The 16,087-nt window shown below is 38.8% G+C and overlaps 2 protein-coding genes across 5 annotated transcripts in view; one reads left to right on the top strand and one right to left on the bottom strand.

The window, feature by feature from the left end:
* The window catches only part of LOC121884998 (alpha-1,6-mannosylglycoprotein 6-beta-N-acetylglucosaminyltransferase B), a 63,883-nt gene that overhangs the window by 6,698 nt on the left and 41,098 nt on the right, over positions 1-16,087 (bottom strand). For all 3 annotated transcript variants that reach the window (XM_042394155.1, XM_042394154.1, XM_042394156.1), the window contains 7 exons: positions 14,813-14,944; positions 12,883-13,016; positions 11,633-11,763; positions 10,876-10,881; positions 3,854-4,009; positions 3,607-3,753; positions 2,584-2,700 (listed from right to left, as the gene is read on the bottom strand). In XM_042394155.1, the coding sequence (XP_042250089.1) occupies positions 2,584-2,700; positions 3,607-3,753; positions 3,854-4,009; positions 10,876-10,881; positions 11,633-11,763; positions 12,883-13,016; positions 14,813-14,944 (823 nt within the window). The remainder of the gene's footprint in view (positions 1-2,583; positions 2,701-3,606; positions 3,754-3,853; positions 4,010-10,875; positions 10,882-11,632; positions 11,764-12,882; positions 13,017-14,812; positions 14,945-16,087) is intronic.
* LOC121885000 (protein CROWDED NUCLEI 4-like) lies at positions 7,240-9,200 on the top strand. Of its 2 annotated transcripts, none has more exons than XM_042394158.1 (2): positions 7,240-7,353; positions 7,850-9,200. In XM_042394158.1, the coding sequence occupies exons 1-2, from the start codon at positions 7,312-7,314 to the stop codon at positions 8,600-8,602; spliced, it is 795 nt and encodes a 264-aa protein (XP_042250092.1). In that variant the 5' UTR covers positions 7,240-7,311; the 3' UTR covers positions 8,603-9,200. The 2 variants fall into 2 exon arrangements, with proteins under 2 accessions (XP_042250092.1, XP_042250091.1); XM_042394157.1 differs by having other exon boundaries at positions 7,750-9,200.

Genomic DNA, 16,087 nt, shown 5'->3' with positions numbered 1-16,087 from the left:
TGTGTGTGTGTGTGTGTGTGTGTCTACAGAACCAAGCCATTGTAATTACAGCATCTGAGCATCTGATAGTTAATCAAAGCTGACACATTCATTAGCGTAATTGTGAGAAGCTTATATCATGCCACAAGCTCCACATTAAAATCAATGACCTAATACATCACAGGTGACAGCTTTGAAAATTGATTTCATTATTTTTAGTGACGACTACATCAATATGTCAAACAATGGATTAAACTGACAGTGGACCACAGGTCAACCCACTCTTAGGAGACTGGTGTTTTTGTGCATTCTGGGTCCTTTGGGTCCAGTTATAAGTGTCTCTGTCACTCAATGTCTGACTTTTGATGGCAGATAATGGATTAAAATTCACTGAGATAATCAATCAATAGCTTTTCCCCTTCTTTCTAGCACTTTATGCAGACAGTGACAGAAAGATACACTTGTGCAGGTTGATGTCTTTAGAGATTTATATTAATTACTGCATTTTAAAGCCTATTGTAGTTTGACAACATCAATAATTATGAAGGCTAGCATGTCTTCAGTTGGTTTGTATGGTGGATCCCTGGTGGAGAATATCTTCTGAGTGTCTCCCATGGTATTAAAGTGAGATCTCATTGTTTACTATCAGGCTACTAAAGCATTCAGGCTTTTAAATTGATAAATGGTTCCTTTTAGTGTTGTGTTCCTTTTAGCACTCTCTTATTACTTTATTTCATCCGAGTTTAATGAAATGTATCTGGCACTTCATCAGCTATTCCACAATGCAATTTGCCTTTTGGGCATCTTTGGATAATAGAATGCAAGAGAGAGAGAGAAAGAGAGAGAGAGAGAAAATGCTTCATAGAGGGTGATTTGAATTCAGCAGTGGAAAACATTTTTTTAAATGACAATGCAATTTATATACATAAACTAATGGCATTGCTTGGCCACAAAAAGATGTGAGCGACATTTATTATTTCATGCCATCATTGATGACATAAAATGAAATGCAATCTCATCCACATTCCTGGGGCGAGTTGGGAGCAGCCACGTCCACCAAAAAAAAGGCTCACAAGCTCAGGTAGTGAGTAAGATCGGGCAGGTGTGCTTCTTTATCAGCTGCCTGTTTCTTTATTTCCATCATGCACTGTTGCCATGGCGCCAATAAAATCGGAGGCAACAGTGTTTCAGGCTGGCAGGCAGCTATTGAGCTCAAAATCAACAATATTAACAGCAGCAGTACGAACAAACCTTATCCAAAGACATGTTGAGTAAAGAAAATTATGTGCTGAGCTGGCTGTGAATACATATAAATAGTGTCACTGTGTGCTAGTAGCCAGCCTATCAATTGTGCTGCACACTGTAAAAAAAAAAAAAAAAAAAAAAAAAAAGTACATTTACATACGGTACCAGTCAAAACAAAAATTTTGACTGGTACTGTACAATGTACTGTATTTTTACAAGACTGTGTTAATACACTGAAATTTCATTTTACTGTTAAAGTCTATGATTACAAAAGGAGCGTGTCTGTCTTTTAAAAATGATGTGAAATGATTTGTGAAGTGATTTCACAACAACGCTGTATTTTTACAAGGTTACAAGGTTTTGTTATACGTAGCTGCAGTCTACATATAACGAAACATACTTTTTGTTTTATAGTAGGATCTATCTCATTAAACTTGAACATTGCACTACATAAGCTTAAATACTATGATCAAAACACAGGATCTTCTTAAAACACACATTCTATACTTGTTTAACATTTCAGACCATGGTCTGTCTTTTTGAATTCTCATTAGGCACTAGCTCTATGTCTCGGTAAGTACCAGTTTCACACAACTAGCCAGGTCAGCTAGTGCCCCACCCTCTTAGCACAACTACAAATGACAAATGACATGCACTATTTTCCATTTTGTCTGTTTAGGCACTCATGCTTGTCAAAATGATGGAAAATAAAGCTGCTCTTAGTTCCAATTCATCTTTTACATGTAAGTCATTCTGTCTGTGTGATTAGTGTTGTTTTTCCTTCCCTCAGGATCCACTTTTTAAGCATTTACAGTGCCATAACGGGTACTTCATTTTTCCTCTATCAGCAGGAAACACAAGGTCTATTTAACACACCTGGCAGGTAGAGGTACACATGCATCTTGGCACTGCGAGAGGCTTGGCTTAGCTGTAGCGCGGTGCTGTTCTGGTGGCAGATTGAGCACAGCATGATTGATTAATATGATCTGCTGCGGACAATGCTTAATGCCTGTGGGGCAGACCTCTGGAAAGCTGCCATGTAAACCCAGGTGTGGGCACAGTTTACATACTGAGCCACTCAATATCTCTAGCAATTAGCGGTGCGTAGAGCGGAGAGCGGAGAGGGAGCCAGCTAAGCATTTTGCTGTAATGTCGGATGCCGTGATCAAGAGCTCTATTAAAGGCTGAGGGCTTCAAAAGTGGGTCAAACCAGAATATGAAGTGTGCTAGAGCCAATTATGCTCTCACCTGCACTATTGTGCAGTATTGTAATATATACTGTGGTAGAACAATATTGGAGGACCATTATTTTGTTGAATGAGCAGTAGTGGGTATGGATGGAAAACACCCCCAACATACATTGATTGCCATGATCTCACGGATGGTTGCATCAAACTCTTCGGAGTTATTGAAGTCGATAGTGATGACATGCGGCCTGCCAATGTACTGCTCTGCATAGGGATGTTGAGAGGACACCTGACAAGGAATGAAAGGGATATTTTCACAATCACAATAATAACCGTTCAACCAAACAGTTGGAGATCACAAAGTTGTATAAGTGTGGCATACTCAATGCATTTTTATTTATACTATGTATAGTATGAATTGTAGATAAACATTTGAAAGTGTGTGCATATGTGAACAGATGGTCAGCTATTGAATGACTGTATTACGTAACAATATCGCTAAAGGATTTGGCTGGTGATTTTCTATATTTTTCTTGTCAACAAATCTCAAACCAACAATGAATTGATCAACTTACAAGTATTGTGTGTAGTAAGTACGATATATTCCTCTGTGCTGTAGACAACTGTTGTTATGCAAAAATTATTACAAACACGTCAATGAGTCACACCATTGCACTGGGTGACATGTTCCTTCATCCCAGAGACTATGATTATGGTTATGTAAGTAAGTAAGTAAGTGAGTAAGTAAGTAAGTAAAACACCACTGTAAAAGTCAAGAGGTTGTGATATGTAGCACAACAAGCTAGCAATGATCTGTAAATGGAACCGCGTTTGTCTATTGAATAAGGAACTACTTTCAGGAGCCTTTGGAGATGTTTCTAAACAAACTACAATAACCATACTCTTTGGGGTGAAGGAACATGTCACCCAGTGCAATGTTTTGGATCACTGACTTGTTTTTAACAGTTTTTGGACAATGGAGGTCTATGGCAAAGAGGAATACCATATATCAGGCTTTGGATACACACACAATACTTGTAAGTAGGATGAGTTCATTTTTGTTTTGGCTCTGCACATGAGATTTGTTGACTATAAGAAAAATATAGAAAATTGTCAACTTTATCCTTTAACCACCACATATACTACTGAGAGTGCTCATCATGCTCACTGATAAGATAGTGACAAGTGCATCTACCTTCCTGGAGGTGGGCTTCCCTCTGAAGAACTCGTGATTAAGGGAACTGTGAGGGGGATTGAACTTGGGTTGCAAGAAGATGCAGCCATTGGCTATGGCCTCCAGAGGGGCGGGACCTTCGTATGGGAAGCCAAATCCAATGAACAGCTTGACAGGAAAATGAAAGGCAGGAGGAGGAGGAGGAGATAGTAAGTCTATATCACATCAGTATACATCTTAAATAAAAAGCCTCAGTAAAATTTGTCACCTTGGCCTTTCTGAGGAGCTGCTGCAGTTCCTGCTGAGGCAGCAGACCGTGGTTCTTGACAAAGGCAGGCACCTCTGGGGGACGCTGTGTCTCATAATACACCGTCCCGTGGATCTCCATGTAGCGATGCAAGATGGCCAGGAACTTTTCCTTACCCTTTTGAGACATACAGGAGGAAGGCAAAATGACTTGAGCACTCTGTAAAGGGGAATTTTAACATAATAACCAGTGGAAACACTGCTACAAAAAGTGGAACATCCTCATTTCCATTCTTCTTAGTATAATTCTTTAAATCCCCATTCAGTATGACAACTATATTCATATTGATCAGTTTTAGCCTCTGGTTGCTGCACTTTATGTATAGCATGCGTTGTTTTTTGAGGCTGTTCCTCTTGACTTGTTTTGGGCACATTCTGTCATCTCCGTCGCTCTGTTCGATGTCTTATGTTGCTTTGAAAATTCACAGATCAAAGTACAGATTGCCAGACCTGTATTTAATCTGACGAATGCTGCTAATTGTGCATGCAGCAGCAAATGCAGCATTTCTATGATGATTTAGTTTTGAAGTGACTGCATTAATGTCAGACAGTAAATCTGAGGCAATCTGAGCCAGCTATGCTTTTGCTTTTTCTTGTTTTAAGTTGCACTGTATTTACTTTATACATTATAAAGCACTTCTCACTGCAGTGGCCAGTTAATGAATTGAACAGATACATCAGTATTACATACTGTATGACCACTCTAGAAAGGGCAGAGCAGGAATACTTGAAGGTGTTGGGAAGGACAACAGCAAGGGCATAACTATGGTTTGACAGGGAGGAGTGGGGGATATAACAGGGAGTCCTGCATTTCAACATATATTTAGGGGTTAGGCGGGAAGTAATTAAGTTGGTCATTATGCTGAGTTCTGCCAGGATAGTACTGAATATGAAAAAGCTGTTTTACTGTATTGTCTTGTCTTTCTGTATTTTTTAACCCATAACTTTACTGAACTTCACATTTTGAGTTATTCAATTATGGATATATATATATGGATGTATATATATATATATATATATATATATATATATATATATATATATATAGAAGAACAGGACTGACAAATCTATGTTAAATTATTGTGGCACTATCAATAGATGAGTATTGATAATACTTGAGATTAGATAGGCTTTGGTTCTACCTTCTCATAGTGTAACTCAAAATACATGCCTTTTGTAATCCCCTTTTTAATGATCCTTCAAGAACTTCATACCTTTAGGTATCCATACTTAACAATTACCTTTTAAGATTAAAGACAGTCAATTAATCAAGCTTTTAATATGAAGTGCATTTCTTTATTCTCCTCCTTTATCTCTCCCTTCAACCCCATCTCTCTATTTATCCGAATTCCTTTGATCCATCCTTCTATACTGTCCTTTCTTTTCTCCTCACTTGAAAGAACCTGTACTCAATCGCAAGGATAAAGTCCTGCTACACTGTTTAGAATTTGAACCATTGTGCTTCTTAGCCAGGTCTTCAGCCTCCTCAAATATGTGAAATATTTGAAGGGCTGGTGACTATTTTGCTCGTCAGCCAACATTAGTAATAGTAACTATGTTACCTAGCAAGAGTGTATTGATGTTGGCTCAGTCAATGTTAGCCTTACATCAACAGGTCTAAAGAAAATATGATTATTCAGGGCTAAATTACTTAATAGCCTTCTAATCAACCAAATCATATTTCCTTTCTTTCTTTTCATCCCCTCTCCAAAGAAAGACGTTAAATTTGACTGCTGCTGTTGTCGTTTCATTTTCATGAACAGCTGCTTGCTCATTCAGTGAGCAATTTTTCAAGTGCGCATGTGTGGAACACATCCACGTCCACAGACGCCAAAATGTACTATAGAACCGCCTAGATAGGCGGTCCATGTCCGCTACTCGTCTGTGGCAATTGTTTGGAATATATCAGGGCCTTACAATCAAAAGCTTAATTCACATTCTCAGCCAGAATCTGAGGGCTGGCCAAACAGTAGCATATTAAACATGATTTTTGCAGTTTAAAAAAATGATAATAAAAGGATTTTGAAAATGGGGTAGATACAAACAGGATTTTGAAAAGGGGGGTACATGTCCTCCCCAGTCCCCAGTGGAATGTACGCCCCAGGGCAAGAGTACCTCTCCTCCGAGCAAAAGTATTGGTTGATGGTAATGAGGCAAACTTAAGTTGATCTAATGAGCTGACTCTGCTGTTGTTACCACTAATATCATCAGTAATTATCCAGTACTCTACTGTAGGCTTTCTGTTCATTTCAGGTTCAGGTTTTTTATGTTTTAGCTCTTTACTACTTCAAGTCAAGCACACTTCATCTTACAATTCTTACAATTAAATATTGCAGCTACACACAAGAAAATAATCAAAAATCTCGTGATAAAAACATACAAATATGAATATTTAAAATACAAATACTAATATAAAAACTTGATCATTCTGCTTTATACTTAAACTTTAACTACCAACCAAATATCTCCAAAATCAAATACCATCCTAAGGGAAAGGGATTTCTTCGGCTGTGAAAATAAACACCAAGTTCTTTATTTTCACATTAGCCAAGGAAAGCCAAAGAAATGGACACAAATGGACATGAAAGAAATGTCAGTAATCAGAAGTGTCAGCTTTAATTTGGGGGTGTGTGGGTGTGGGTTTACATGAATATAGAAAGAGCTGTGTAGGAGATATAGCCCTTTAAACACATAGTGCCCAAATTGCAATGTTTCAAAAGTAATTGGGCACTTGGCTACTAAATGTTTCTCGGGCAGCTGTGTGTCATTTCAAATTTTAGTTCATGCACAAAAGAGCTCACACATGGCTCAGAGCTGATTGAGAGTTGAGAGATACCATTAAGATTTGATGAAAAACCACAGATGAAACACACAAACTACAGCTGAAGCTGATGAAATTCAGCTGGATCTAATGGATAGTGAGCTAAGCCTTTTAAAGAACAACTGAGACATGTGAAAGCAGAGTTAAAGCTTACAGTCTGAGATGGACAAAAATGCTCCAAACAGCCACTTGAATATATTTTTAGTAGTTTTACTAGTGAAGAATGTGAAGAGGGGATGAAACTGTAAACGGCCATGTTATGTTAATTTAGAAAAGGGACTTAATGTTTGCTGGTCTGAATGTATTTTATTATTGTATGAATGTAAACAAGAAAGTATTATGTTGCTTAAATGCGTAGTTTTAAAGTTTATTTGATTTAAGTTGACTTTGTATGGAGCTCTGTCTTGTATTAACTAGAGCTCATTAGACCTGCACTGTGATGCGTACGTAGAATTTAGAACTCTACACATCATAACGGAACTGGCTGAAGAGAACTGTGGTGATCTTAGAAGTCATTTCATTACACAGAGCCCTGACTACTGGACATGTTGGCATGTTGACAAGAAAAGCATCCATTGCATCTGCAACAAGCATTTGAAATGTACTTGATGGAACTTTTACCAGACCCACCTCTCTTGGTGGTAAGTACCTTATTAGTCTAATTGTAAGATAATGTTTATTGACAGACACTCTCCATGTCTTTAAGAGATGAGAAACATCTGAGAAACAGTAGTCACATCAATGTCACATGCTTCCAGGAAGTTTTAAGTTGGTTTGTTAAAACACTAATCTCATGATTAAAGCTCATTCTCTCTGACATGGTTAAATGAAATGGAATCACTCCACTGCACTGTATATTCTGTTGTGTTTTCAGCATTTAAAGGTCACTCCAAGATATACAACCATCTTTCTTGTCTGAAAATAAATTGTACAATAATTTCTGCCTCCCAAAGACTGAATGCTCCTTTGAAAAAATGTGTCCTATATCACATTTAGAAAAAGTTAAACTTTTCCATCCCAAATGAACTCTTCATCAGGTACAGAGTTATCAAGATCCACTTTCAGTTGGAAAAGCTACACTTTCTCTACATGTTTATCACTACATATCAAGTGCATGCTGGATCTTTGGGCTTCCAGATGAATCTCCATGCACGCTCTGTGCTCCAGCAACAAATGGAGGCAGAAGCCAAAAAACCCTCTGTAGATGAGGCATGGGAGAAACTTGCGTGTAAAGAGGCACTTATCAACAGGATGAGAGAGGAGCTGGAGAAGGAAAGAGAAAGAACGAGAGGAGAGAGAGAGGCCTTTCAAAGAGAGTGTGCTGAAATGAGGAAGGATTTTCAGTCGGAGAAGGAAAACATGAATGAAGAAAGAAAATCCATCCAGAAAGAGTTCACAGCACAATTAAATAAGAGGAAGGCTTGTAATGCTGAAAAACGTTCAATGTGTGAAGCAAGGAAGGTCTTCCAGATTGAAAAGATAGAGATGGCTACGATGAGGAAAGCCTACAATAAAGAAAAAACAGACATCCAGAGGATGAGGGAGGCTTTCTGGGTAGAGAAGGAGGCTATGGCAAAAGAAAGAAGAGCCTTCAATAAAGTTAAGGCAAAATATGATGCTGAAAAAGATGCCATGTCTGAGGACAGAAAGGCCTTCAAAGTAGAAAAGGAAGATATGAAAAGGACGAGGAACACCTACATTCAAGAGAAGTCAAATATCCAGAGGATAAGAGAGGCTTTCCTGTTGGAGAAGGAGAACATGAAAAAAGAAAGAGAAACCTTCAACAGAGAAGTTAGGGTGCAGGTTATGAAGCGGAGTGCCTTCAATGCTGAAAATGACAAAGTGATGACAAAGAGGCGTTCAAGGTGGAAAAGGAGGAGATGGCGATGATGAAGAAGGCCTACATTAAGGAAAAGATAGGCATTCAGAAAATGAGAGATGCTTTCCAACTAGAGAAAGAGAACATTGAAAAAGAAAGAAAAGCATTCAATAAAGAACTCAAGGCAAAACATAAGAGGAGGAAGGCCTTTGAAGCAGAGAAACACATCATGTGTGAGGACAGAAGCGTTTGAGATGGAAAAGGAAGACATGGAAAAGCTGAGGAAAGCCTACAACCAAGAAAGGACAAAAATCCAGAGGATGAGGGAGGCGTTCCGCAAAGAGGCAGATATGAAGGGGCAGAAGAAAAATGCATCAGTGACGGAAGATGTGACAACACTGGCCACTAAGAGACCAGTCAAAACAAGAAATACAACACTTCTGTCAACACATCAGCCTCTGCGTCCTCCAACTTCCTTTCTGTCTGGGCGTGCAGAGATGAACACGGCTGTTGCAGCAGCGCCAAGAAATGTAAACATCAAAAACGCTCCGAGAAACAGAATTAGAAGTCTTTACAATGAGCCTTCATGAGAATTTAATTTAATATGTATGCATTTAAAAGAATGCTTTAAATGCACATTGACATTTATACTGTATGTTGAAAAATGAAGGTCTGCTGTTCTGTATAGATGTATATATATATATATATATATATATATATATATATATATATATATATAGGTTTCCTCACAGCGAGGAAAGGGAGGGCATAAATTGTAACCAGACTGTGCTGATTTGGATATGATTCCCATACAATTCATGATGTTTGGATAATTAATTTGGTATTTTAGACATTAAGCCTTGAACACTGATTCAAATTTGTGAATTATAGTTTCCATAAAAGGAACATGTAACTAAAAAGGACGTTTGACATGATTTTAGTGGTGATTTTGCTGGTAAATTTATAAATTTCCATTTATATATTTAAATGTGTGGGGATAACAAATAAGCAGGGAAGCTATTGCATATTTTACAATAAGCCACTAGTGACTTACAGTATGCAGTACTCCTTCCTTTCCCTTGGGATAAGGAACTATATAGCCCTCAGGGACTTCTGGAAAACAGGAAGTGTCTATATAGTCTATATAGTGTGGTTAATAGAATGAAACACCTATTGGTTAACAGTGTAAGATAATTCTTCTTCCATAGAAAGTGGAAAACATAATGTCACGTCCTGCCTTCTGTAACTCAGTGCAATCCCTCATTCAGAAATAAGATACAATGTGCTCCTGCAGTTCACTTCTCGCATTCTACAACCCAGTAGCATCCATGATAGTTGAAACTTTCACGATCTTACTTTGGTTTCTTCCCTATCTGTCTATGTCTGAACTAACAGCGGTCCCTCGTCGCTCCAGTGGGCTTGTCTCTTTTGTCAAGCTGTGAAGTTTAATCCACAAACGTTTGCTGGCAAACTGTTGCTAAAAACAATGAAATTAAATATTTATTAATTACTGTCCTTATTGAAACATGTGGAGTAAACTACACAACAGAGAAAGGCTATGCTCCAAGGCAGGATTTTTAGTAATTTACAAATGTCAGTGGGATTTTAGACGAATCCTGATTCAGGAACAAACCCAGACTTCTGGTTTCCCGTATAGTAAACGTGGAGTTTTAATGGAACATGAAAGACTGAAATGAATGTATAGCTTCTGAGGTAAAACTGAATTAGTTTCTCTCAAAAAGTGTCTCTTGGGGAATGTTATGAATTATTTACCGAAGTTCTGTCTTCAAGGCATAAATCATTTATAAACGTCATCTGAGCGTTACTCCTCTTTTTTCATCTTGTGCCATTATACTGTTTCTGAGCGACACTGAGATGAAATCACACTTTCTTTTACTTAAAGCGATATTCAAAATCTATCTTTTAAGAATCAAACACACAGGCACTGCAGACTTAAAAGACGGCTGTAGAAGTTTTGTAAGCTTCATTCTTCATGGAGAAAAGGGGCTATAACCAGTGAAAAATAAACTCCATTCATTCAGTCATTTGAAATTTGTTGTAAACATTTATATTATGTTCCTCTATATTACTTTACATAAGAGGTTTGTGTTTTTTATTAACAGATCTAGATCTTGTGACATATTATTACAGACAAGTCTGTAAGTCCCATTATATTTTGAAATATTTCTTTCCAGAACTGATATTTAAAAGTTAGGCTGTTAGGTATAAATTCATGCCCACATAACTGAAATGGAAAATATTTTTTTGGAAACAGAAAGTCAGGAACAATCTTGGTGTGAGTTTTGATCAGTCGATAATGTCAGTGAGAAGCAGGTGCACTTACTTGAAGCTGAGTGGATCCATCAATGATGCATCATAGGAGAATGAAGACAAAATAGTACAGGGTGAGAGCAGAAGTATGAGGAGGAGGGATGGGAGAAGAGAGACAGTGGAGAGAAAATGATACGAAATATTAGTAATTTACGAGTGTTGAGCTGTCAAAAATCTCACATGTTTATCTCAAAACTGCGGGTGGAAGAAGAGCCCGCTCTCAACGAAGGGGTATTCACTGTCTGGAGAGACCCCAACACTATTGACGTTTACACAGCAATCTTCAGACTCACAAATGTTACACTGCGACTCAAGTTGTTCTGAGAAATGGGCAATACTACGGAAATGCAGGAACAAAGCTGCAGTCGGATTCATGTGAACCAAAGCTTGGGGGAGGCTGCAGCACACTTCAAAGTTACAGTAGGAGCGAGAAACCTTGCCAGTGGCTCGGAGGGAAAATTTGCTCTAAACAAAAACAATTGTTCCTCAATCATCACACTTAAGGCCAGATTCTTCTAGAAGTCACTTGTTTGCAGGAAATGTAACATCTAGTGGGTGTTTCACAGTGAAATGTTGTGAAGGGTTGCTGAGCTGCATCTCTGCAGCATCAATATATATAATGTATATAGCTATAGCTATAGAAAAAAATCTTCCACTTCCACAAAAAACATAATACCAAAATGTTATGTATTCACACAGAGTGAAATCATTTCCTCTTCTCACAGATTAGAAAGGAAAATGTGCTAATTATGTTACTGTGTGATACTGACCTTCCACATGCTGGCTTCTTTGCCGTACACAACAGCCATATTGTTAACCTTGTTCCTCTGAATGTTCAGTCTCTCCGTCTCATTCAGCTCCTCTGCCACAAAACCCATAAAAGAGTTGTCTGGGGTGTGGGCTGCCAAGGACAAACAAAGCGATTGGCAATACAACATTTCAAGTCAAATTTCATGTCTCAAAAAAAAAAAAAAAAAAAAAAAGTGATTAAACTGAAAGAGCTGTTGCGGAGATCCAGAGTGCTGAACAGAGTAGAGTATACAGAACCAAGGGAGCATTGTGGGTATTCTGATAAGCTGAAATTCATCGTTTTTTAAATAATATATTATTCTATTCATGTGTACGAAACAGTAGAAATGGTGCACTTACTGAAGTTGAGCTCAATAAGCAGTTCAATAAACAATACAGTGTATTTGCACTCACTTTACCTGGTCGGCTGACTTTCATTGCAAACTAGCAATGAGGTGAAACAATTCAGCAAAAGCAATGCTTTCTGCTCAGTCATCTTTGTTGTAGTTTTAACACGCAGAGAGTTTGGATTTTACCTAAAATATGCCACAGCTTACAGCTTTCAGCACACAATACAGCACTATGAATGGTAGCGCACACGATGAAAATCCACAACAGCAGGGAGATGTCAAGTGGGAAGCAGAGAGAAGCAGTATTTTCAGTCAATTTTCTAACCTGAAATGAAAGCTGACATCTTTCAGTGTCAGGCTTATGATAACAGTATTTCAGAAACAGTGGGGCAATCCATTGTTGAGGAATTAATTGGAGGCATACGCAAACAGCTGAAGTTTCTTCTGCTTACAATTTCACCAAAGGTGCTGTGAATTTGTGTGTTTTTGTACATTTCTGTGTGTGTGTGTGTGTGCATGAGCTAAAGTGTGTATGGCTACTGGTGCTTGGCCACAGTAGGCGGTTTTAGGCATCTGTGCAGCCACAGCTGTTCTGAATGAGTTCCCCGGTCTGTTTGTTGCCCAAAGCCTCGCCTGTGACAGTCTGAGGACGGCATATAACCTCACGCAATCTGCTTGCACTTTCAGTCACATAAACACATATGTACACATGTCCATGCACACGTATCAAAACACTTCATGTTCTAGATATATAATCATCTGTCAGAATTCATGCAGACATTTAATTCAATCTTCTCCTGTGAGCAGATGTACATCCTCAACCTCAGTAAGAGCAAAAAGGAAATCTCCGTTGGAGGGATGAAATGAAAAAGTCCACATACGGAACATGGTCATGTACTGCTGGCCGTGAAGGTTCCAGTAGCCCCAGTTAGTTCTGTAGCCGTGTAGAGTGGCGTACTCCTCGTGGTTGTACGCAGGCTCAGTGCCGAAAGTGTCAATCACTCGGATGTGGCACCTGGGACAAAATAGAAAATAGGCTGAGCTAAAATTAGAACAAAGTTGTCTCTTGCTTTTACATAATACACTGATGAGTGAGACAAACAGCAAAAACAAGAAAGAATGATCCCATTATCTTTCACAGCGCAATTAGACCAGACCAGCAACATAAATGACAGAGGTACATCCAAATCAAACAGTAAGGGACATTCTATAAGCAGCAACGTTAAAACTAAGAACGTATTCTCATTTTGAGTTATAAGAGCTCATTTAAGTACAACAGTGTCAAGAGGTTTGGTTTGTAAAGCTGTCGGTGGTGATGGATATCCATGTCCCCTGCCAGTACTCCCCTCACTGAGCACACAGTACACGGGCCTCAAGGTGAGACGACTGAGGCTTAAATCACAGCCTTGTTTCACAGCCACCACGGGGCTCTCAGCTGGAACGAATCATAGTTCAACCTGGACGGATCTAAACTGAATTTGATTCGACCACATCTTGGAATGCTGAACACATTTTTAGGAGATACTGTAACTATCTTGCCATGAGCAAATTTCTCTGGATTGACTGAAAAATGCTTAAAATTCTCTCTGATAATGTTAAGCCGATACCTCAAAAGGGGAAATTAAAGTTAAATATGTTAACAGAGAGAAAATATGTGGGAGCACCCCAATAGCCAAATGGTTGCTGTGCATGCCACATAACTGCAACATCCCTTGTTCAATTCCAGCCAGGGACCTTTGTTGCATGTTATTCCATCTCTCTGCTTTGTTTCCTGTTTGTCTCTTTACTAATCACTGTCAAATAAAGGCAAAAATGCCAAAAAAAATCTAAAAAAAAGAAGAGAGAGAAAATATGTGTTTAATTCACAATAAACAGCCTGAGAGAAGACAAAGAAAATGACATCAGCACTTTATCAGCAGTGAATGTTCACAATGGGAAGTCAAAAATCAATTGATGTAATCCAATCTGAGAAGATTTACCAGTGCCCTGCATCTCTAATCAGTGTCAGGGCTGAGGAGGGAATTAAAGTATTGGTCTGTCACTCAGTGACAGTTGAGGAGTGTTGGTCGATCAGCTGACGTTGGACTGATGCTGATTGGAATCAGTGGAGGCTTTTACTGCTGCCGTGCCTCACTTTAGAGAGTTCAAAATGCAGGAGAACCAAGATGAATTATTGTGAAATGTGTGTGTCAATTTTTTAATGGGTGTAGCACCCTTCTCCTCTTCAACACTGACAGTAAAATATGGAATGAAAACAAACTGTATTGCAGCTACACATTATCAGCTAACTGAATTGCACCCTAGAAAGCCATCCTTTGCATGATCATTATTTTCACACTGCTATAACTAAAACCTTTGTTTTCTTCCACTCTTTTCCTTTTTCATAAATATCTTTTCCACCCAGAGTTGTAGTTTGCATTAAAATTGGTTTGCTTTGTTTTTTCTGTTTGGATATGACAAAAAAGGATTTGCTTGTACACTGTGACTGCTACAGTGCTGCCAACCAACTAGCCCTGTCTGCTTAAAATGTGAAGCATATAAAAAAGCAGAGTTTGTAACCCTGAGAAAAAGGAAGTGACATAAACCTCAAAGCCTGAAAGTCCCCCCTCCCAAACGGAAACTTTTGCTGACGCACAGTGAAAAGTTGCCCAGTGTCCACCAGCCGGTAACCCTAGCCTGTCAATAAGCCAATAGTCAAGTATTTCAGCAGAAAAGCAATTAGTGATAAAAATGTATGCAACAAACAAGCACATCACTTACTGTTGAGTGACAGTTTATTGACAAGACCGAGAGAGAGAGCAAAGTACTGACTTGTGCTTCCTCAGCGACAGACCCATGTGCTGCTTCATCTGCTGCAGGCCGTGGTAGTCAGTGTAGATGAGGTCAAAAGGCAGAGGTCCTGTCAGTGGGCAGCTTCCTCTTCCTGGAGGGACCCCCAGAAACCTACACACACAGGTCAGATGTGCTTTTAGCATCATAAACAGCCCAGCAATGTGCACAGTGGCATACAAACAATCACTGTAATCCCCACAGAAGAAGAGAGAAGAGATAAAAGACAGAAATATAAAAGCAAAAGCAAATGTCACTCCCTAGGAGAGTTTGAATAACCATCTCACAACTGTAAAAGGGAAAATATTTCTGCAAAAGTGAAACACAGCAGGTAAAGCTTATGTGTTGTGTGCTTGAACAATATCTCAAATAAGGTAGTGTACATCTAAAAGCTTGCTGAGCTTACCCTCAGTCCAATGAAACACAGACTGCAGTTTGTAAAGTGTTACAGTATGACTGGAACTGTTTCTTTATTGTATAAAGATAATAATGTTTCTGTTAAATGATCAGGCAAATATATAGTGCAGGTCCAGCAGAAGTTGTAGGTGAAGCAATTTAACCAGGGCTGCAGTGTTTGTGCAGTTGAAAAAATTGTCAGTATTTTTCCTCCAGTGTTATAATGGCTGCACAGATGAATGTAGTCTTGCAGAAGATTGAAGACACTAAAAAAATATTTGTGAAAATTGTTGTGATGACAGAGATTTTATCATTTTAAAGTAATGATAGATCGTTACCCAGAAAAGGACCAACAAAAATTACTAATGAACTGAAATACTTTTAATGCATCAAGATGCTAACAACCGATCAGGTGAGTAATTAATTTTGATGGGACCGCCTTACTTTTCATAGCTGCTGTATGCAATTTCTCCCGTTACTCTGAAGATATGAGCGAGTATGAAACGGGTATAGTTGAGAGGGAGACACGACGAGAGTGATAGTTGAAAGCAGGAAGAGTGAAAGGGCCCAATTGCATTGTGAAGCATGTCAGTGCTCTCAGCGAGACGCCGGCAGGGCTATTCAACCTTACAACACAGAATTCAACGCTACCAAGCAGCGATGCCTCGCAACGGGGAGCCACCCAATTTATTTGCACGGTTCGTTCTGATTCTCACACGAAAACACACATATTATGCGAGAGACACAGCACGTTTATTTAACCACATGTCTTTGACAGATACAGAGGGATGGTTGCTTTCAAGCATTATTTGAGCTGAATCTGTCTCCATCATGGTGCCATCCAAGCACTTACCACATAAA

The sequence above is a fragment of the Thunnus maccoyii genome, chromosome 18 (genome assembly GCF_910596095.1).
Source record: "Thunnus maccoyii chromosome 18, fThuMac1.1, whole genome shotgun sequence".
NCBI classification, from domain to species: Eukaryota; Metazoa; Chordata; class Actinopteri; order Scombriformes; family Scombridae; genus Thunnus; species Thunnus maccoyii.
Note: the sequence above shows the minus strand (reverse complement) of the source record. Positions and strands in the feature narration are given on the sequence as shown.

What these genes read in the sequence shown, in the direction of transcription:
- LOC121885000 (XM_042394157.1), top strand. Translation starts at nt 7,802, where the DNA reads ATGTTTATCACTACATATCAAGTGCATGCTGGATCTTTGGGCTTCCAG.